The sequence below is a fragment of the Carassius auratus genome, chromosome 26 (genome assembly GCF_003368295.1).
Source record: "Carassius auratus strain Wakin chromosome 26, ASM336829v1, whole genome shotgun sequence".
In the NCBI taxonomy this organism is placed as follows: Eukaryota; Metazoa; Chordata; class Actinopteri; order Cypriniformes; family Cyprinidae; genus Carassius; species Carassius auratus.
In genome coordinates, this window is record NC_039268.1 from 8450497 (window position 1) to 8472942 (window position 22446).

General features: G+C 36.0%; 1 protein-coding gene across 1 annotated transcript in view; it reads right to left on the reverse strand.

Annotated features, from left to right (window-relative positions):
* zcchc7 (zinc finger, CCHC domain containing 7) overlaps nucleotides 1–22446 on the reverse strand; it is a 51128-nt gene that overhangs the window by 18392 nt on the left and 10290 nt on the right. The window contains exons 3-4 of the mRNA XM_026204035.1: nucleotides 551–609; nucleotides 286–411 (exon numbers count right to left, since the gene is read on the reverse strand). Of these exons, the coding sequence (XP_026059820.1) occupies nucleotides 286–411; nucleotides 551–609 (185 nt within the window). The remainder of the gene's footprint in view (nucleotides 1–285; nucleotides 412–550; nucleotides 610–22446) is intronic.

Below are 22446 nucleotides of genomic sequence, written 5' to 3' on the forward strand. Positions count from 1 at the left end.
ATTATAATAATCCAGTGAATTCAAGTGATATATTTAACCATTCAACCCTTATAGTACACAAAATCTTTGATCCAAAATGTATTGTTAACATTTTTTATTTGAATCCAATTGTCTTAAATTCTGTTTTGATCATTCATTGGCTAAATTGTCTAGTTAACAGTTTTTCTGGACTGATGTGTACCATAGGTGTCAGCAGTTCATTGAGTGGAAATAAGGGGATTTTGATCTTTGCTGTGGGGCAGGTGACTATAGTGAAGATAAAGTGACGGGTGGATAATGATGTACCTTTGGTGCACGGCAGTTTTTGGAGAGATGGCCGGACTTTTTGCAGTTGTGACACGTGATGGATTTTTCATTGTAGTAACGGTTTGAAACACGCCTCGGGCCAAACCTTTTATTAGAGATCTGAGCCTACACACACACACAGAGAAACATATATGTAATCACCTCCTATGGAAGTAGTCCATAAAAATATAAATTATTTTCTGTTTAATAAATACAATTCCAGTATTATTAATTTCAGATTTGACAAAAAAAAATACAACATTACCTCTTTATCCTTTACTGATACAGCCCAGAACAGTTCATTCTCTTCATCATTTGCATGTTCTACAACAAAAAAAAAGATCAGTACATGAGAAAAACAAACTGAAACCATCAACATGAAATTAGATAAAACTTCAATAAGAGATTATGTGTGTGTGTGTGTGTGTGTGTGTGCGTGTGTGTGTGTGTGTGTGTAGGATACAAGAGGCCCACTCCCCTAATTTGACCTTTCTTTTTTTTTTTTTGCTCATTCTCAAGAGACAGAGAGACAGTTACTACAGCAATACACAGCTGCACATCAACACACACTGCATTAAAATACACCACACACACATACATACATACATACAAAACACTGACAAAAAAAAAATGAAATTACAGAAAACATCTTGCAGGGAACTGACCAGAGCTGACCAAGGTCATCAACCATCACTGACGCTAGTTTAGTGTATCATATTGTACTTGCACTGAAAAATCATACTAATTCATGAAACACAGTTAGAAGTCATACTTTAACACGCACACAACTACAGATATCCACACTTACAGGCAAAATAATTACAATATTTATGAAAACAAACCATATACGTTCATTCATTAATGTGTTTGCTTTTTTAAATCTACACACCCAACACATCGCAACAATGCCCCCCAAGCATCCCCGAGGACCCCCAGTACAATAAACAGGAAACATTTCCTTTAATCCTGATGCCCCCCTTCTTTCTCTCTCTCACAGACACACACACACACACACACACACACACACACCTCCATGTCTCTATGTGGGGGAAATGGCTCGTCAGTCATGGGCCAGCAATCACACAAAGCCAGAGAAAGGAGGACCTCACTATGGTAATCCTGCCAGGCCTATTCACAATGACACACACACACACACCAAAGATACTATAATGTACTTCTCATATGAATATTAGGAATATTTTCATAAATCCACTCAGTTTTCACATCAAATCCCCCTCAAACACTTAGATAGAACAGTATGCGGAGTTTTCCAATTGGCATCCACAGACAATATACACCATCACCAGAGGGGGCGCTAGAGAGTAAGCCACATTCGACATCACAAAAAACCTTTCGCTTTCCATACAGCGAGATGGAGGGATGAAAAGTAGAGCAAGGGAGGGGGGCTGACAGCGGAATAGCGACAGATGCTACTTGTGAGTCTCATAGGTATGCTAATTAACATAGAACCAACAAATAAAAATAAGAGGTATGCGCGCAGGGTGCAACTTCATCAGTGTGTGCGTTTTAATGAATTCCAGCTGACTAATAGTCTGAGAGAGAAGAAAGCTGGCGTGCGCCCGGCCACCAGCATTGGGTCCATGGAGAACAAAACGGATGTGTAGGAGAAACTAATTAACCATGAACACAAGCTCCCATTAGAGAGAAAGAGACTGAGACACTATTCTGACTTTAAGAGGACTCTGTGTGTAGGGAACAGGCCATGTGAAGGCGTATCTCAAAAAACAAACTGTCTGGGACTCTCTGAGTGTTTCCTCTCACAGCTGAATCACAGTCCTGAACTAAACTGCTACTAAAACATGTCAATGGGATCCTCTTTGGAAAATGCATTTAGCCAGTTCTGAAGTGACAAAGAATATCACAGTCAATATACAGGACCATTCAGAATGTTTTGTTTTTGAAAGTAGAATCTTATTGCTCACCGAGGCTGTTTCCTATTTTAATACACTCATGTGTTAGCTAAGCCGAATTTTGACCAGCCTTTACTTCAGTCTTCAGTGTCACACAATCCTTCAAAAATCATTTTAATATGCTGATTTGGTGCTCAAGGAACACCTGATGTCATTATCAATGTACAAAATAGTTACTGCTTGATATTCGTTGGAAACTGTGATGCATTTGCTTTCAGAATTCTTTGACAAACCGAAAGTTCAAAAGAGCGGCTTTAATATGAGGTAGAAAATATTAGAAATCTTTTATATCATTATAAATGTCTTTAATGTGAATGTTAATTTGTCAAATTTAGTAAAATTTGTAATATTGATTAAAAACATTTATGTAGAAACTTAGAATTATGATTCATCATAAATAATTTAAATTAAGTTGTTAAAAACAAAGTAAGGTTGTAGGTTTAAACCCACGATCCAAAGCCAATTGGTGCTGTCAGTCACGTCCTTTGGTTGTAGTGCCACATGGCATTTCGGTTAAGATGATTGGCCCGAAACAGATCTGACCACTCATGAGCAACAAATTATGGCAAATATGGCATATTTAAAATTGCATACTAGTATGGGGTCAAGCAGCAGCCAATCAAGAGCCCTTGGGCCAGTTTTACTAATAGTAACTAAACTGTCTTTTAGTGTCAAAATGGCACTGTCAGGTTTTACTACAGACGTGCAGTGACGAATTAGTGCTGAAAAGCCGAGGACACCATTATTTTAAAACCTGACTTTATTCAATATGCATTTGTAGAAGTTTCCCTTTCAGGTGCAAAATTTATGGGAGGAGAGTATTCAAATGAATCACGCAATGAGATTTACTAACGTTTGGAATTATATGGACTTGTTCAGACTGGTCTATTAAATACCAATTTTGTAGGCTCACTCAGCCAGACTTCTGACTACTGGCTTAAAATTCAGTCAGCTTTGTTGTTTACAGCTTGCTGTTTGTGCACGGACGTTTGTGAAGGAATTTGAGGCTACCACAACTGAGCAAGTTATTTGTAATGAGACATATTTCCAAATTAAGCAGAATATTCAACAAGGGAAGAAAAGGTTGAGCAGGATCTTACTGATTCATTGGAATTGACTGGATAATGAAAAGGGAGCTTTCAATAGCATAGCAAACCTAGATATGACTGTTGAATTGCAATCAATGGTGAAAACACTACACCCGAAAACTGACACTGAAGATCATGTTCAGCCTCAAGAGCTTCTACGAGTATATGAATGACTTTTCAAATTTCTTGGTTATCCACTGTTATATTACTATTAAGTTCAACCCAATTTTAGAGAGGCTAAATAATTTACAACAGCTTAAAATGCTTAACAGCTATGTAGCTATTCATATTACTTTTCCTGCTCATGTGGCCTAGGTGACTTCAGCTAAAGCCATTTTAGAGGTAGAGAATAATATTACATATTGATACAATACTGAACAACAGTAATAAAATACATTTTGCTTTTCTTTGAAACAATGTGCACTCATCTAGGAAGTGCATTATAGGAGTAGTTGACCAAAACATTTTATTTGTGTAATTAATTACATGCATTATGATGCATTTAGCAGACACTTTTATCCAAAGTGGTTTACAGTGCATTCAGGCTATGTGTGTTCCCTGGGAATTGAACTCACGATGTTTTGCACTGCTAATGCAATAAACTACCACTGAGCCACAGGAACATGTTCCCATCATCACCATCATGTTGTTCTCATGTTGCATCTTCGAAAAAAACACAAAATTCCCTCAACAATGTCATGCTCCAAAAAGTTATAAAGGCATTGTAAATGTAATCGATGTGAACACACAACCTAGCAAGCAGGTTTGAACTTCAAATATGTTTCCCATATTTGAAGTGCTCCATGGGTGCATTCATCATTTTTTATATGTGAATGAAAGCCTAAATTAAAACTGTTCATCATACAAAGCTTGTGTCTCTTCCGACTCTAATTAAACCAGTCAACTCATATGGTCTTCTTGAATCACAAAAGTTTGGGGTCAATGGACTTTCAATTGAGGGGCAGGCATCTCTCAAGTTTCAATAAAAATATCTTCAACTGTGTTTCAGGGATTATTAAAAGCATTATGGCTTTGGAAGTACACAAGAGTGAGTATATTATGACATTATGACATTTTTGGATAAACTAATCCTTAAAAAGTAAGCAATTGGGGTAATTTGTTGGCATAGACAGCACATGACATCCCATACCAACCAGTGACACACGCATCCATCCTGATCACCCTTTCCTCACACTCGTCTCCCTTAACAACCTCCCTCAAGTGTAGCCATTCAGCCTCCTCTAGCAGGGGGAACATGGGACTGAACCCTAAAAAAGCTGATCAAAGCCACAAGCAGGCCCCGCCGTTAACCAGTTTTGCGGGTCCTTTGTGCGGTGCTGTTGACTTCTGCCACTGGGCTGCCGGAGGGGACAAAGAGAGCGGAAGAGAGGCCAGCAGTCAGATTAACACAGCCATACATAACAATGGAGCCCGAGTGTGTGCGACCCCGTGTACCTTTGTGTGTGAGGGTGTACGTTTAGCAGAGGGAGAGAGGGACAGGAGAAGATGCTCATGTTTAGTCCCATTTTTGTTTCTTATTGCAGGACTCAACAATATAGATAGCCTGATGACCAAGGGCCAATATAAATGTTTTGGGACAACTCACTGAACCCTCATTTGACCTATTTGGCTAACATATAATTGCTATTCAAAAGTTGCTTTTCTGAAATAAATACTATTATTCAGCAAGGATGCATTAAACTGATCAAACCGAATAGCAAAATAATAAAAAAATTATAAGATATGCAATACATTTTTGTCTTTATGCATTCATTCACATCTTTTAGAGCTATTTAAAGTGTCTCTATTGTGAATTTTTGCAAATTATTTTTCATGCAGTGTGTGATAGCTGTATTTGAATGTAAATAGTATGCAAAAATTGTTGCTGTGATGTTCTGTCGAGCATTGCAAAATATGTGTGTGTTGTGTATACACTCAATGCAGCTGTTGGTCACCGGCTAACTCGCATTATAGTTCTGCTAATCAGCTGCCGGCCCACTATTGTCTAGAAATGTGTTGATTAATATAGAATGTCTGTCATTCTTATTGCCTGGAGTCATGATAAAAAGATGGAGCAATATGTTGGTTTACAGACTGCAATGATATATATCTGTGTTCCAATGTCAGTGTTCAGCATATGCTGTAGCATTATTGTTTGGGTCTTTGCTATATTCCGTTTCTGACAAACTGGGTCACCAGACCAATCAGAGCAGAGTAACCTTGCGTAAAGAAGGGGTTTGGAAAGATGAATCACTGAAACAATTGTCATTGAGAGATCAGCTAAATTTAAAAGCTATTACAAAAAATGTACATATATATTTTTTTACCTTTACATGTAAACCTGTTGTACCCAAAACCAAACATTTTAAATAACATAACAGGTGCACTTTAACTATGATTTAGAACTAAAATTATAAAAAAAAAAAATAAAAAAAAATTGTGGTAGAACCAAAATCTGAACTAAAAACTTCTTGTTTAGCAATTAATTGTCCAACTGATTTTTCAAGACGTAGATAAGAAATAGAGATTCTTTTGAAATAAAAGGACATGGTTGTAAATAAACGGCACTGGTGAAATAAACAGCCAGATGCAATGCAACAACCACGTACATGACTGGCTCAGGTGCTTTTGAGGAACAACTAGTCATTTGATTCACAAAGGTTTAAAAGTGAATGATATTCAGAGATTGCTTAAGGCACTGAGTCATGTTCGCAAGTACATCTGAATGCGCCACTTTATATCCAGTGTTTTCTATATTAACCATCATAGAACCTACCACAGCATTATTTTAATTACTTTTTTTGGCCACTCTGGTTTAATCCATTTTGGATCAACCCACCTTCAAATAGCATGCAAAATGAACTATGGCTGGTTGCTTTCTCTTCCTGTCTAAGTGGGCGTTTCTTGGCCTGAATAAACTGCAATGTGGACCAGACTCTTCGCCATTTAGTCAAAGGTCTGGCTATGTGAGACTAGCAATACAGAGAAGGCTAAATGCCCCACAGAAGGGCAGACATGGGGGGTCAGCATCCCTCACAGACCCCCTGACAAATACTTGACATGGACCACAGAGCAAATGCATTACGTCCCTATTCACCCTGCCTGGACCAGACCTTAATCCAATCAAACAGTGATCAAACACACACACACACACACAGCGTTCACGCCTGCTTTCTCTCCTCCTGGCCTCCATTCTCCTGTTCCTCCACTTCCTTCATCAGCTAAATAATCTCCTCGCTCATTCTCATTTCCTGTCAGAATCCATCCCTCCAAACTGCTTTCATACCTTCTGTGCCACCCTTTCACTGGCTTCATTATTTTTATGGCCTTTTTGCCATTTTTATGGAAATGATAGTAGAGAGAAAACAGGAAATGAAAGGCGGGAATGGGAATAAGAAATGTTGCGAGCTAGATTCAAACACTTATTTCACACACGAGCACCGTGGCACCATCTGCTAAGCCACAACTCTGTCCTCTCTGTTCCTTTATGCCATTCTATATTCTTAAATCTTCGAATCAGTGTTTGTAGCAGAAATGCCAGATTTACATCCACACGGGCAATTAAACTCTGGTTGACGAAGGAGACGGAAGGCAGAATTCAAATGAGCGGTGCAGTGAAATGCATCATGGTCCATGAACAGACCACAGTGAGTTAGGTGAGCAGTGGTGAATGTGAGTGTGAAAACCAAACGGTGTGTAACAACGGCACACTTCAAAGACAAAACACACACACAAGGGTACCTCACTACAAGAGACTGGAGATACGCGTGCTTACAAACATACTCGCTAGCGTTTCACACTCGACTAAATTCAAGCATCCGGTTGGACCACAAACAGAACATGTTGGAAGAGAAGAGCAGGACATGAAATCAAGCAGAAAGAGACAGGCATGTTGAGACAGAGATGAAATGAGAGAGATGGAGAGAGAGATCTCCCTCTCGGTCAATACATCATGTACAGGTCGATTATGGATTACAGTGGCACATTTCATTTCATGCTCAGTCTTCATGTTTGCAGCACTGCTGTGGAGCATTGCAACATGGATTACACTGATATCTCTATTGGACACATACATTCAACTTTAGCACCAAAAACCACCTTTGGAGCATAACACAGACACGCACAAAGTTTCCGTTACTACCATGATATAGTTTTTAAAATAAAGTTCATCCAAATCTGAATTCTGTCATTAGTTATTCACACTCATGTCATTTCAGACTTGTACGCCTCAATTTGACAAGAGAAACATAAAAGCAGAATTTACTAAATAATCATTACACAACTGTTGTTAAAGAAGAACCAATCACAGTGACCAAAGTCTGTCAAAACATTTGGTTCCACAAAGATCCTTTATATTGAAAATTGCGCTTTAAAGTGGAAACGTTTTTTTTTCTTCAGATAATTAAATTGTTCTTCTCACTAAGAAAATCAATGTTCATTAAAAGCTTCTTTGGGGAAACCAAAATAGTTCATTTATGGCATTGCTTCAAAAACCTTGAAACCTTTATTTTAAGTGTATGAAAATAAAAGTGCACAATATTGCAAATCTTCTGAGGGCATATAATAGTTTGACGTGACAAAAACGCCAACATTTAAATCGTTACTCACAAACGATGACCTGGAGTACGATGGCATGTAGTATGTAATAAGTAAGTACAGTATACATGATCATTTTCTGATCCCTCTTTTAATAAATAAAATAAAGATCTTGCGGATTTTGAGAAGAACTGTATAATTTGGGGACAAAATTTGGTAAATCAAGAAATTTTGTACATTTATTGTAAAAAAACATGATCAACAACAAAACCGTTTAAAGATTTGAGTTAGATGGTAGAAATACTAATTGGCTTTATATGACAATGGAGAATAAAACATGAAAAAAAGTCCTCCTTTGGACAGCCAGGTAACCGATTGTCAATGAAGATTAAGTACATTAAGCATTCCCTCCAAGTCAGCCAAACACTTTGACCATCAGTTTAAATTACACCCACTCTGCAGGTACAACACGATAGTGAGGCGTGTGGCTAAAGCGCTGCCCCGTACCCAATATTCGGCATGGCACACGATACGTGCTGCCACACTCCTGGCATTCCTGACTCCCAGTTTAAAGGGGGAGGTGGGGCAGGTGGCCAAACCTGTCTGTCAATGTACCGTTGCCTCTTGCAACCCAGAGGGGGCCCAATTACTGCCCAGCGGGGCGCGGTATGGCAACAGCACGGCAACCACACGCCAACCATACGCTCCAATCAGAGTGGCAGACGGGTAAGTGACAGGAGATAAGGGAAGAGAGTCACATGGGATTGAGAAAAGCACATGCACACACTCAACATGACTCTTTGTACTTGGTAATCTGATGTCAAGTTAATGAAAAAACAAAAAACAAAGCCTTCAACCACAGAAAAAAAAAAAAAGATACAGACCAGACATCCAGGAGTTCACCAAAATTAAATTCTGCCATTATTTACCCTCATGTCATTCCAAACTTGTACGACTTTCCTCCCTCCGTGGAACACAAAAGAAGAAATTCTGAAGAATGTTGATGCTGCTCTTTTCAAAACAGTGACCAAGGGGCCTAGATCAAAAAGTTCAAGAATGTAGCTCACAAATTCCAACTCAAATATTTTCTATAAATAAAAACTTTCAGTCTGGTCTGGTCTATTCCTAACACTGCCACCAGCTTCAGTAGACTCCGAATTTATTGTGTTCATTTATTTTAATTAAATAATTACAATAAAATACTTAACAAATAATTATTATTTTTAAGTCTTTTGGACTAGTTTTGTGTTGATTTTGTGTCAGTTTTAGGAGCTTGATAGCCCTGCACACTTTTGTGAGCATGGTCAAGTTTGTGTTCCATGAAATAAAATCACAAGGGTTTTATAATAACATGAAGTTAAAGGTAAATACAAAACACATAATGCACAGAACTGTTATGTACTGTAAAAAATAAAAAAAAAATAAAAAATTATATATAATAAAAAAGTAAAGAAATATTAAGAATAAAATGAGTATGAATTAAAGTCCATTTTCAAGAGTGATTACAGTATGTTATCTGAATCATGTTATGTTAGAAAGTGATAAAACAGGAGGAACAAAATAATTTAACAACAAATGATGATGAAAATAATGTATATTTGGTTTAAGGAATGTACTGGCAGTCAGGCGCTCATGTGCCTCGATAGAAACAGCTTGTGTGCCCAGCACATCTCAGTCTCGATCAGTCACTTGTCACAGTGCTAGTCTGTGACAAACCTGCTTCAAGAGCCCACCAGAGAAATATGTCCACAGCTTATCCTACCATACAAATGATAACAGCACTAAGACACCATGCATATGCTTATATATGCTAAATAATATTGATTTGTCACTTGATTTGTCACTGCAGCAGCTTTGGAGCTAGCATGGGATATATGATGTATTAGCCCATTACTGAATATATGCAATATACAGAAACAGCATTACTAGTCACCAATCTGTCAGCATATATATTTGGTGGTTAAAGTGGTTAAACAGGCTCATAAATAAATATTAGATAAAAGTCCATATTATAGGTCTCGAATTACATTCATGTTTGAAGCACAACATTTCCCAAGAAGAAAAACTTTTGGTTTGTTTTTGTCTATTCCAAACACCAAACTCTCAGGATCAGAAGACTCTGAATCACCAGTGTGTCACCAATGTCAGTTCCAGTATTTATTCCAAAACATGCATTTCTAAACCAAAATTTAAATAAATAGTGCATTTTCTGGCACTTGACTTGTTATTTGAAAAAGTGTAGTAAAGGGGACTCTTAAATCAGATCAGAATCACAGCAGTGTTCAAATATTGATGTATCTCCAACTGTATCTTCTATATGAACATATCCTATATCTAAAAGAAAAATGAATACTCAGAGTCGGCCCATGGAGTCTCCTCAGACCGCTGTGTGTTTTAAAAAAAATCATTTTAAATTGAAATGACCCTGGAAACATCCCCATCACACAACAAGCAGACTTAATATTCCAAACCTTCAGTTTTCCTTCTGCGTCCATGTGCGCACAAACATACGAGAAGGAAAAATTAAATACTTAATAAAACCAGTAGCTTGCGACTTCAATTTCATTCTGATGAAAATTCTCCTCTGGGAGTGTTTTTCTATCAGGCTGAGGGGCAGATCGACTTTTCCTGATTGTTATTATATGAAAAGAGATAAACACCATCATTAATCGGCTACATTCCCTTTCCCTTATCTGAGTGATAGGAGGAGAGGAGGGCTTTTCTTCCTCCCATCCAACCCACACTGTAATTAGGCCTCCCTTTCATTCACTCACTCACTAAAACGTGAACGTGCGCACACAGACACACACACAAGGGATGCGAGAGACAGCAGTGTTCAGCAAATTAAAAATTTGTCATTAAGTGGAATTTACCATAATGCTGTTTTATCTTCCAGCGGTTGGAGGGGGGCTGATGAGGTGTGTGTATGTGTGTGTGTGTTTGTGTGTATGTTATGGGTCTGGGTGTTAGGGGGTGTGTGTGGGCAGTGGGGCTTCTGTAAATTGAAAAAGCAGAATAATCCTGCCCTTTCTATCGCCCTCTTCAGTCACACACACACAGCAAATCCATAGCCATTGGGGTAATTAAATAATAGCGCTTTAAGATTCTAATTTGTTGTTTTTTTTTTCTTTTCTGCCCGTAGCTCATCATTGGACTTTAGGAAAAGTGGTAACAATATAGGATGGGAACAGAGGGAACAGAAGACACACACACACCCATACACATTAAATATAACCTCACAAATTAGATTAGGAAACATAAAGCTGGCATTATTAAAAACGATATCTCTCAGTCTTGAATTATAATGAAAGACAATAGGAATTATTTCTACTCTCCCACAAGAGATCCGAGAAAAAGTCCACACGGGGGGGTCTGGAAGCCGTGCGCTGTTCAGCTCGGACAACCTGGAATAAAATATGAGTTTGGGTGGGGTTCAGTTCCACCAGACTGACAGCAGGCAGCACGCGTCAAAATAACCGTTGCATTGAAACAAACACTACAAATGTGGCATTTCCACAAACGGCGCATCAATGAATACTTCAACAAAAATCTAAACCCCCTGTTGGTAAACAGGAGGCATAAAAGAAAAACTAATTTAGCTTTAGTTTTTATTTCCTATAAACTTAGAAAGCAGAGAACTAGTTGAAGTGAACTAAGTGATCATAAAACAATAACTCATGAATATTCGCGCCAGTTTATCTGTAGTAGGATCATAATAGCCACAGATATTTTAAATAAATAGGATGGTTAATGGAATGTTCCTGGTTAAATACATCATGACAACTAATTCTTGAAACTGTAAACAACGCAACAACAAAGATTGACAAAACCCCAAAACTGTCTACCGAGAAACAATGTTAGTTTGCCCCTCAAACTTATACGGAAAATTTATATTTGTCAACACCTACTTTTATTTCTTTATTTAAATTTATGTGTACTGAACCTCAAATATTAAATCTTTTAAAAAAATTTAATAGTTTCAATAAAATTACAGTTTTTCTTAAGACAATACTAAGCTGAAGTGTCAATTAAAAAAAAAATCCTGTTCTCTCAATTCCCTAACAGATTATTTAGTATGAATGAGCATGAATATTTCTGTCCAAATACCATTATTATTTAGTGTTACTTGCTGAAATAAAACCAAGGTAATTTTTCTAAAGGGTGATTTCAGTTTCATTACTATAGCTTAGCGTTACTAATAAACACAGACTGAGACGATATGTCTAATTTTGAAACAGTCACATTAAATTCCATCAAACAAAAAGAGATTAAAAAAGGCTGAGAGATGTCAGGCGCGGAGGAGAAGGGAAGGGGAAAGACAGATGGCGGGGCTATGGCTGGGTGAAAGAGGGGTAAAAGGGGGGCACGAAGAAGCGACAGAGAAAGAGAGAGAAGGTGTAACGAGAGGGTTTGCCTGTCCATCTTCACCTCACTCTCTTCCCCAGGGTATTCCTCCCTTTCCTTCTAGCCCGTTCTCCCGCTCATAATTCTCATTTATCGGGTCTTCCCTTGTTATTCCGAGCTCTTGTTTATTCATTATGTTGGTTCGCCCATTTCAGCTGTTTTCCTCCAATACAGTCAGACTATGCAGATTACTAGAGGAAGGCTTTTGTTTGATGTTGTTTTTATTAAGCATCCTTAAATGTTCAGTAATATTTCATAACATATACATTTACAGTGATGATTCACGAATATTTGAAATGAAAGGATCAAATGGTTTGCATATGATGACAGGCAGGACTAAATTTACTCTTCAGAAACCATTCTCTCCACCCATCCATCTCTCACTCTAGTCATCCCTCCATCTGACTTTGTTTTTCTCAGCCTTTGACAGGTAATAACATCCAAAAGAAAACCTAACTGACAAGCCCATTTGAATGTGTGTTTAATATGATAACGATAGGTCCTCAGACCTTCACAGCATCCTGCTCTCTCGCCTCTATCCAGCCAAACTATCCAAACTATTGAATTACAATGTTTCGAAGTAATCTATCAGTGGATGGTTCAACAAACTTCACTTTTTTGATTAGGAAGTGATGTTTGCCCCTGAAATAGATTTGTTTTATTATTATTAATAATAATATTTTTTTTTCACCTTTAATATAAAAAATTCAGTGTATCACCCATCAAATTCTTGGATTGCTCTTCAATTAATTTAAATGTAACAAAAGTTTCTAAACCATAAAAAGAATGATATAGAGAAGAATAATGACTATACTTTTAATTATCTAGACCACTATGGAATCTGTTCAACTTTTCTTTTTTTCTTTTTCTTTTTATTTTTGCATTTTACACTTCAGTTAACTTAATTTTAATAATCAAAATATATGCCTAATTAATTGGATTCATAAAACTTTAATATTTAATAATTTATTAAAATTTTATCAATAGTAGGGCCCTAGAATTTATATATATATATATATATATATATATATATATATATATATATATATATATATATATATATATATATATATATATATATATATATATAGACAAAATTATTATTATTTATTAAAAAAAAAACAAAAAAAAACACTACCCTATTGATTCATTGTTAGATTTCTTGCAGATGCTGTCTTTATTGTATTGGCTTTAATTCTGTCATAATTTCTTTAAGCTAAACCTTAAAGCTTTTAAACTTTTTTTTTTTTTTTTTGGAAGGTTGGAAGGTGTGTACATGACAATAGCATTTCTCAAATGAAACTGTGAAATGCTCATGAAGTCAAAAAATCACTAGTCCATATTGCAATTTGAATTAGTTTGAATTCATTTTACAGCCCTACTTTTGATGTATTAATTCAGAATTTGACAAATTCCATGAAATCTCATGTTATATAGCAATCGCCATTTAAATTCTGTGATTCCGTCCAGAATTTATGGTATCTCTGTTACTTCTGATAGCATTTTTGACCCTGGCTCCAACAAAAAATTTCATTAAAAAAAAAAAACTGATTTATTTTTATGCTGTTTTTTGTTTCTTTACATGTCAACGTTTACTCTACATGTTTTGTGCCAAAAAAAATTCTAAACACTGAATTTATTAATCAAACATATATTTCTTTCCTTTTTGGCCACACTGCTAATGCAGTTCAAACCACTTCATTACATTCAAACTTTGTTTCATTCCATTCAAACTAATTTGGATTTTATAAATTATTTGTCAAGAAAAGCTGTCTGACTTGCATTATTTAAATGCTCACCATTCAAAATCTATCAGTGTAATATTTGGTACACAAAAGCAGCATAACATGTTGCCTGTCGTGTACAAATGATAGAAAATAACAGCATATGGAAAGCTTCTCCAAACCCAAAATGTTCATCTTACCTTAAAAAATGTAACACTATTATTTTGCTCCCATCTAAGCATGGGCATTTCTATTAAAAAATGGAAATTTCTTCAAACTGCGAATGTTAATCTACAATAAATAAACAGTGAGATTGTGTGCATTTCTGTTTTAAATAACTACTACAATATAGCAGGTAAGGTGAATATATAACCCTAAAATGCCCTTGCACCATACATCAGAAAATCCCATTACACCCAAAGGGATCTGCAAAATTGAATTGAACGTATTTATATGAACAACAGGAGGTTTCTTTAATACACCATAACATATGCCTAATGCCCTCACTAATACCTCTCTATTTGAATGTAGTCACTTAAGGCAAAGGCTTTATAGGAAAAATCTATTAAATATGCCATCAAAGAGTACCGGTGGTTTAGCCTCGAAAAGAATTACATTCCAGACCTCTCTCTCTCTCTCTCTCTCACTTTGGTGCATGACAGAGACAGAGAAGGAAAGAAGCGGAAAATAAAAATATATATAAAACAGGGGGTTGAGAAAGAAAGATTTTTAGATTAGGCCTAATGCTGAATAAATATGGAGAGATTTGCGGAGGAAAGTCAGTCATGCTCAGTACCTCGTAAACACTCTCCATTTCTCCTTCCGCTGGTCCACCGGGCCACTAAGCTGGTCAGCAGCGGCAACCCAATTACTATTGATCACCGCACTTCAGGAAAACGAGAGAGGGGAAGAGAGCGAGGGGAAGAAGGAGATAGACAGATAGACAGCAAAATCCATTCTAAAGTGAGCGTTATTTTGCCCTACTCGCTCTGGAGGGCAAACACAGAGTGAATAGGGTGCAGGGCATTACTATGTGCTCATTTGGTACACTCTGCAAAAATTGAATGTTACCTTGACTGCAGAAAAAAATACTGCTATTAGAGGTATCCAAAAATGAATACTCTGTCATCATCTACTCTCCCTCATTTCACAACCTGTATCACTTTTTCTTCCGTGGTACACAAAGAGAGATTCTGAACAATGTTTCTACTGTCATTGTCCATACAATGAAAGTTAATGAGGAACATTCTTGTGTTCAAAAGAAGAAAGAAATGTGTACAGGTTTGGAACGATGTGATGGTGAGTAAATGAATTTTTAATCTATAGGTTAAATATGCATTTTAAATAGTTGTTTTTTTTTTTTTTTTTTACGGCATATCGCTGACTTCTAAGTGCATTACCGCTACCTATCTCTCAAATGAACCACTAACACTCTATCTACAATCTCAATTAAGAGTGTCAATGGTCCATTTGAGAGATAGATGGCAGTAATGCACTTAGAAGTCTGCGATCTATCGTAAAGCAAGAAGAAAAAGAAGAGTCACGCACCTGCTGTTGAGAACATGCTCAGTTCGGACATTACATGAATCAGAGGTAAGAAAATTATATAAATACTGTTCAGTTTCATTTTGTGTCTTTGCACATCAATGTATCGTCACGAGCCTCAAGGTTTAATTCGGTTTTGTTAGTGTATGTCTTTTTATTCCCATTCACTTCCATTATATGACTCACAGACTGCAACGGTTTGAGTTAAAAACCTGTGTTCGTGTTCTTCTGAAGAAACAAAGTCACCTACATCTTGGATTTCCTGGGGGTAAAATTTTCATTTTGGGGTTAACAATCCCTTTAATCACCACAGGTTTTATTGAAAATTTGACAAATAGCAAAAGAAATAGTAAATGGTAAAAAATGCTTTGGGAAATATTTCAGATTTCCTTGGCTTGCTTTAGCATGGAGTTTCATTGGTGCAAAATGCCATCTGGAAATCATCCAGAGAGAAGAGAGACTTGTGGGATAGGAGCCATTTGTCAATAAACACCAAGTGAAATCACTTGACAAGTGTATTACTCTTTTCTGCGTTGATGGATTTCATTTGGTAAGGAAAGTTTTGGGTTGTGCAGCATGATGGACAATAAGCATTAATTCTGTCAAAAGCCATTAATCGTTATTTGATACTTGCTTGTCAGAGGTATGCGGTAATTGAGGGGAGGGACATTCTCATTCTAGTGAGCATTTGATTGGACAAAAATCTGTAGAGCAGAGGATGAGTCATCAATTGTTCTAAAAAATGATATGCATGTATGTTAAAAGCTAACAGACATGGACTAAAAGCCCCAAAGCTGGTAGATATGAACAATTTTAAGTTCTGTACATTTCACAAAAAAGATAAACTAAAGGCAGTTATAAAGTTAATGTCATACATAAGACTATACAGGTGGCTAGTGTCAAATAAGACTATTCATACTGCATGGAATAATAGCAATGCTAATATGAAACACTTCAGCTTTCACTCACATGAAACGATTAAATGACAACAATCCAATGAACCAATCAATTCCCGGTGGAAAAAATCAAGTCAAATCATTTGAAAAGCAGATTCTATCTGATATACGATAGGAAAAACAGTATATACTTTTCCTTTCATGACAACTTTAACAGATCTGCTAATTAGCAAATGAGCTGTTCCAATCAAACTATCAATAAAAAAACTAGGGGCTGTTGAATTATAAACAAACTGTTAAAAATATATATTTAAAAATACATAAAATTAATTGATAAACAAATATAACTAGGCCTATAAAACAACACAAGGATTTGAAAAAGGAAATAAAATGTTCTCACATTCTCATTCTTCATGCAAACTTTTTTTTTTTTTTAAACCGGATTTTCTGTTGTCACAGCTATTATTTATTCCAAGAAATGTTTAGGTTTCATCTTATATAATAATATAATACAAACTGTTGCTTATGTGATAATGAGGATGATAGCTAGCAAAAACATTATTGGATTTTAGTGGAAAGATAAACTGGCAATATGTCTGGCGTATGCAGTAATCACAGCGACAGTAAATAGAAGAAGAGGCGAAACGATATGAGAAAAATGGCTTCCTGACTGTAGCCCCATCAACATATCAGCCTTATTCTACCAATGAAGCCAAAATCTACACAGCCAGGTTCTCCGCTCCAGCATCAGCTATCGCAGCTCACAGCTAAACCAACTGTAAGCTTGGGCCGTAGATAGCAAAAGAAACTCAGAGCTTTATATCTCCATGTCATTATGAGTTACGACCAGAAATTTAAAAAAAGCTTAAAATCCCAGCGGGATGATAGCGGGTTTCAATATTTCTGCATGTTGGAAGATTATTTGATACGTATTTGTATTATTGCATGAAATATAGAAATCTATTAGGACAGAAGCTTTCAATGAATAACAATAAAACATTTGAAAATCATTCACAATATGAAAAAAATGTAGTACGGATATATGCTACAGCAAGCATTTTTGAGGTTTAATACATAACGGCAACTATAAATTAAGTAGTACAGTATAGTGGTCGACCGATATTGTTTAGTTGACTGTCGATGCTGATATCTTGGAAAGCAGGGGGGCCGATAGCTGATATTTAAAAAAATTATTTTAATTAATATTTAAGAAGTTTGAAATCATTTGACAATTAATTAAAAATTACAAATTAAACATACTTATACTTTAGATGGCAAAGTATTTTTCAGAAATAAATAATTTTATAAAAAATATGACTAAAAAAAGAAGTAAACGCTGTAACCAACAGGGCACTCAGTATTCTGGGAAGTTTGTGTGCATTGGGAATCATATTTTTCAAATAAAAACAGAGTTACACTCAGCACACAGAGAAAATGACATTAATATGACAGTGGGCAAATGCATAAAGTGCAGCATAATTTGAAATCACAAGTTTCAAGTTTAAAGCATTTAATTCATTAATTAAATGTTAATTAGTCATTCGAAGATTAGTTTAAATGATATAAATGCATATTTGCTCAATGCTGATGGCAAATGAGAGTATTATAATGTCTGATTATTAGATAGAATTTTATCCGTATTAGAAAGAACTGTTAATGATGACAGTGAACAAGAGGGAGAATGCCGCTCTCAGCGCCGTCAAAATAAAAGTCCCTCCTCAAACACATCGGCCAAGCAGAAAAACTTAGCTAGACCACTAGTACAGCAGAGCCTAATTTTATAGTGACCAATAATTTAACTAAGGAAAGTGCTTTGATATATTCAAGAATAACCAAAAACAGAACATGTCAAAACACAAGGTCTCAGATTAAAAGGTTTATAACTCAAAAGTAAAAATATACAAAAAAGAAACATAAAAAAATAAAAAAATAAAAAACACAGTAAAAAAGTAAGATTTACCGTGTTAACTATGATCATGTGTTGCCATTCATGAATTAACTTGGATATAGTAAATACCACCCCATAGTTACAATCGAAGAAATATGGTAAATATGGATTCTTAAAGGAGTGTCATTAAATGACCAATGCCATATGAAAATAAATTAAATAAATAAATTATATATATATATATATATATATATATATATATATATATATATATATATATTCTAAATTCTTGAAGGAAGTATTAATAAAAAACGAGTAGCACATTTTCACGTAATTTTTTTAATCATTAAATTTTTTTTTTTAAATAATAACTCAATAGTTAAAAAGCACAAACTGTGGTCAATATAGTTTCTTAAGGCAGGGTTAATATATGTCTGTTTTATGTTCCTAGTTTCTTCCTTTCTTTCTTCTGTCGGCCTCACTGTAGTTTTACCAGAGAAGTAAATGTAGTTATGAAGTTGTTTTTGATGTCACAAGTTCAGTTTAACAGTTGGCGCAACAAAAAGGAAAACTAGCTGCACACTTTCACTCTCTCCCTCACAAACACACACACACAATTGAGAGCAGCTCCCTCAATATGCAAAAGAGACCCTAATAATAGTGAGGTGGCGTTTTCCGGAAGGTCCCTAAGGGAGTTAAGAAGGCTTGAGAGATTAGTAACAGTGAGACACAGACCGACTGGCATAAAATTATACACACACAAACACCACATAACTCAAGTGAAGAGATCAGTACAGTCACAAGCAGAGAGAAAGAAATGAGATAAACAAATAAGGCAACATGTCTATTAAAGATAACTATAAATACCATAAAAAATGACTTTCCAATGATACTTTCAAAAGCTGAAAACATTTTTTGGAGTAGATATTTAAGAACTACATCTAAATAAGTGAATAGCAATCACCACTGATGCATTTGGAAAGTAATCTAGAATACTCTAAAAGACAGCTTTTTTTATTTTTATTTTTTTATTGTAGATGGCCATGTATACATTTTTGAATATTGTTAGCATATATGATGAATATTATGGCTGCACGACATTGGGAAAAAATTACATATTTTATTTTTCTGCAATATATATTGCGATATGAAATCGAATAAATTTTTTTCTTACAAACAAAAATGGGGTGCGCACACTTACATTCTCATTTAAATGATTGAAACATCGACAACATCGTGTCAATTGATTAATATGCGCGAGGGAGAGAGAGCAAGACGGCGCTCATGTTGTTTGAAGACGGTGAGCGTGCAGCCGGGGCTCGCTCGCTCTCTTCCTCTCTCTCTCTCTCGCACTCTCTCTCTCTTGCGCTCTCTCTCTCTCTCTGCCCTGTTAAACTCACAGGACTTAAAATTTTAAAACTGCTGTGAAATTAATCCGCGAATCAGATTCGTCAAGGGCCGTACAGTTAATGAATAACGGATCAACTACGACAGCCTACATCGCACATCCTGCGATGTGAATATCGTGGATTCGTACATCGCGATATCGATGCTTAAACGACAGCCCATAGTGCTCATAATCGTGCAGCCCTAATGAATATAGTGGCTTTTAATTTACTATTTTAATGTGTCTTTATTACAACATATTTACAGAAACAAATACTTAAGTTTGCATTTAGGTGAAGTAAGGTAAAATAACAATACAAAATACAATTTGCATAATTTACTATCATTATTACAGCAAATACATGTAACTTGTGTAACTAGGATATTACAATGAAGTTTTCTTCTATGTTTCTACATGAATGTTTCATATAAAATCAGATTTCTCTTGAAAATCAGTTGTTAGCGGTTATATAAATATACATATAGTAGTTGTTGTGCTGTATGTAAGTTGTTGTACAGACCGACTTACTAAAGAGGCCACAAAATGTACAATTTTCCCGCTTCATTTCGCATTACTCTAATGAAATTACATTTATAATCTAATAGTCTACAGTCTAATAAATACCCCAAACAGTTAGGTAGGTAATCATCATATTGGCTCAGTTTTAATAAATACCCCTTACCCAAACACCCCACCCAAAGAGGCAGGGTGATTTAAAAGTTACAGTTGTGCTGAAAGGGAGAGGAAAAAAAATAAATTAATCAGGTCTCACTGGGGTGCCTCCGTCCTCTGTCGCTGCGGCAATAATTTGATTTTATATTAAATGACTGCTTAATTATAATGAATTTTATTGGTAATTGCAATTACCTTTCCTCCCTCACTGAAGTTTCCCGCCGCCCAGAGACACAACTTATGAGGGCCGCCACCACAGAATGATAATCAAGCCAGACTATTAAAAAAAAAACTAGAAAATGATCGTATCCACATACATTTTAACCATAATATTCTGGCTTGGATTACAGTGAAATTGGCTTAAACACAAATGATAATATTAGTCTGAATGTGAATAAATAATGTGCTTTATATTCATTCAATACTACCAACAAATCTCATTTCAGCATTTTTGTGATCATATAGATAGTAGTATGTTACTCTCCTCGTTTCTGGACACGCAAAATCGAATATGAATTTTTGTGGTCTCAATTCCTCTTCTTAAAAAAAAAACATCAACAAACAAAACGTGCATTTTCTGGTTTCCGAGCACCGTCTTGTCATCACATTTGAATAATTCTGTGAAAAACAAATGCATTCGGTGCGTGGAATTAACGACAGAGGCTAGTGGGTGGGGGGACTTTTTCCACTACACTTTGTCTGAAAACAGCCCACACAAGTATTCTATATTGAAAAAAACGTTCGCATCAAACCAAATGAGCACCTGCGAAAACAAACACAGATGTTGGACTTGAGGTTTTCCGGGACAGCGCTGCATCTTCGTGTGGTGAAGATAATCACAGAGGAACAGACACAATATTCAGATTTCACCCACTCTGGGAGGACACTCTCCTAACCATGACAAAATATATGACTTGTCATTGGTGAATAGCTAAATCTAAGACGGAATATTGATAAATGCATTATTAAGGACACTACTATGTAATAACGATTATAAAATTATAACAATCTAATGTGAGAAAAAGTTGAATCTAATCACCGAGGTTATGCATAGACAAAATGCTTATAAGTTTCCACGTAAAGCCTTGCTGAAAATGGAGTGTATAATTCCTTGAACAGAATAAGTACAGCGCTGTGGGTTTAAATGCACAGACCTGCCGCTCTGCACCACTGACAGAAACTATGACAATGGCCCGGGGCTGGGTACCTCAGGCTTGCCTTCTCTAATCAAACCTGGTGTGTGAGCATTTAGTATGAAATTGGGATGGGAGCTTGCCAGCTAACCCCTTCTCAAAAATACACCCCACACCCCGTAACATGATTAAGGATACCTGCTGTCCCATGCAGAGCCCACCCAAAACGCCAGGAACACACGCAGACCTTTCAAACAGGATTACACTGCCCACACTCATAGCGTAGTCCACCGGCCATTCGTGAAGAAAGGGCTGATGGAAATGCTCTTTTCTCCGAGAAGCCGGATTTCGACCCGATGAAAAATTACAATCTCTTGGAAAAGTTTGATGAGATTATTTTGATTTAAAGCAAAAGCTCAGCGAGTCGTGTTGTTACTACTTTTTTTTTGACCGAGAGAACTATCTATATTGACCAAAATGGTTCAAATAAGACACATTTGCAGTAGCTGATATGCATGCCAATTTCTTTTCTTTTTTTTTCCACACAAATTAAACAATAAATTGATTATAATAATATATGAACGTGAAAAAAAGAAATATTACAAAATTAACACCTTACAATTATAAACTGATCAAATCTGACCATACGGACGCACCGGTTATTTTTATGTTAAGGTTGTCTATGATGAATTGCCAATTTATTTCAAAAAGCATTAAAAGTAGTTCATGAATGACAGATGGATAACAATTTCTTTTTAGATCTGCTATAGAGAAAACATTTACTGTTTGGACAGATGAAAGTCTTTATAATAAATAATAGACCTCTGGAAGCTGGTCTAATGTCCTTGAAAACATTAGACCCCAATTACAGTCTCTAATCAATGGACTGTAATGATACTTCGGGAGTTAAACAAAAGAGTTTGTGTGTGCTCAGAAAAAGAATAAATTGAAAGGCTT